The following is a 625-nucleotide window of genomic DNA, read 5'->3' on the forward strand; positions in this document are numbered from 1 at the left end:
GCAGAGCAAGGCTGTGGCAGGCGAGGAGCTGCACGGGGCATCTGGCAGGGCTGGTGCTCGCAGCTTGCGGCCAACCGCCTTGTCCAAGTCCTGTGTGTAAATGTAGCGCGGGGAAAATCCATGTTAGAGACAGACGAACCGCTGCGCAGGGGAGAGAGGGCTTTGAACATGGCTGACACGGCTGCACCGTCCTCGTGGAGGGGGGATCCCTCCTGCACCCATGGCACAGGGCTGGAGGGCCGGCTGAGCTCATCCCACTGTGCCAAGCCATGTGCCGCACAGCCCTTCGCTTGCTGCTGCACACCCACCTCCCAGCACCCCCGGCTGGGGAAAACACACCCGGCGTCCGCTCCGAGGGGCGGCAGCAGCAGGAAGATTTTCTCATCACAGAAACGCTAATTTTCTTTCTTTTTCTCTCTTTCTTTCTTCTTTCTTTCCTTGGAAGCTCTGGACAGGCGCTCAGCCGTTTCCCCTCCGCAGACCCCATGCTGGGTTGCCTGCCTGCCCCGCAGCGCTGCCGGCGGCATCCCTGGCTCAGACCCTTCGGGCAAGGGGGATCCTCCCCGGCTGCCTGCGGGCAGGAGGTGCGAGCAGGGCATCCGCTTTCCGCTGCCACTTCCCCGCC

General features: G+C 63.7%; 1 protein-coding gene across 1 annotated transcript in view; it reads right to left on the reverse strand.

Annotated features, from left to right (window-relative positions):
- Positions 1-395: 395 nt before the first annotated feature.
- The window catches only part of LOC103912544 (coiled-coil domain-containing protein 92), a 12,623-nt gene continuing 12,393 nt past the window's right edge, over positions 396-625 (reverse strand). Inside the window, exon 5 of the mRNA XM_009318832.1 lies at positions 396-571. Coding sequence (XP_009317107.1) covers positions 396-571 — 176 coding nt within the window. The remainder of the gene's footprint in view (positions 572-625) is intronic.

Source organism: Pygoscelis adeliae, unplaced genomic scaffold, assembly GCF_000699105.1.
Source record: "Pygoscelis adeliae isolate BGI_AS28 unplaced genomic scaffold, ASM69910v1 Scaffold392, whole genome shotgun sequence".
Classification (NCBI taxonomy): Eukaryota; Metazoa; Chordata; class Aves; order Sphenisciformes; family Spheniscidae; genus Pygoscelis; species Pygoscelis adeliae.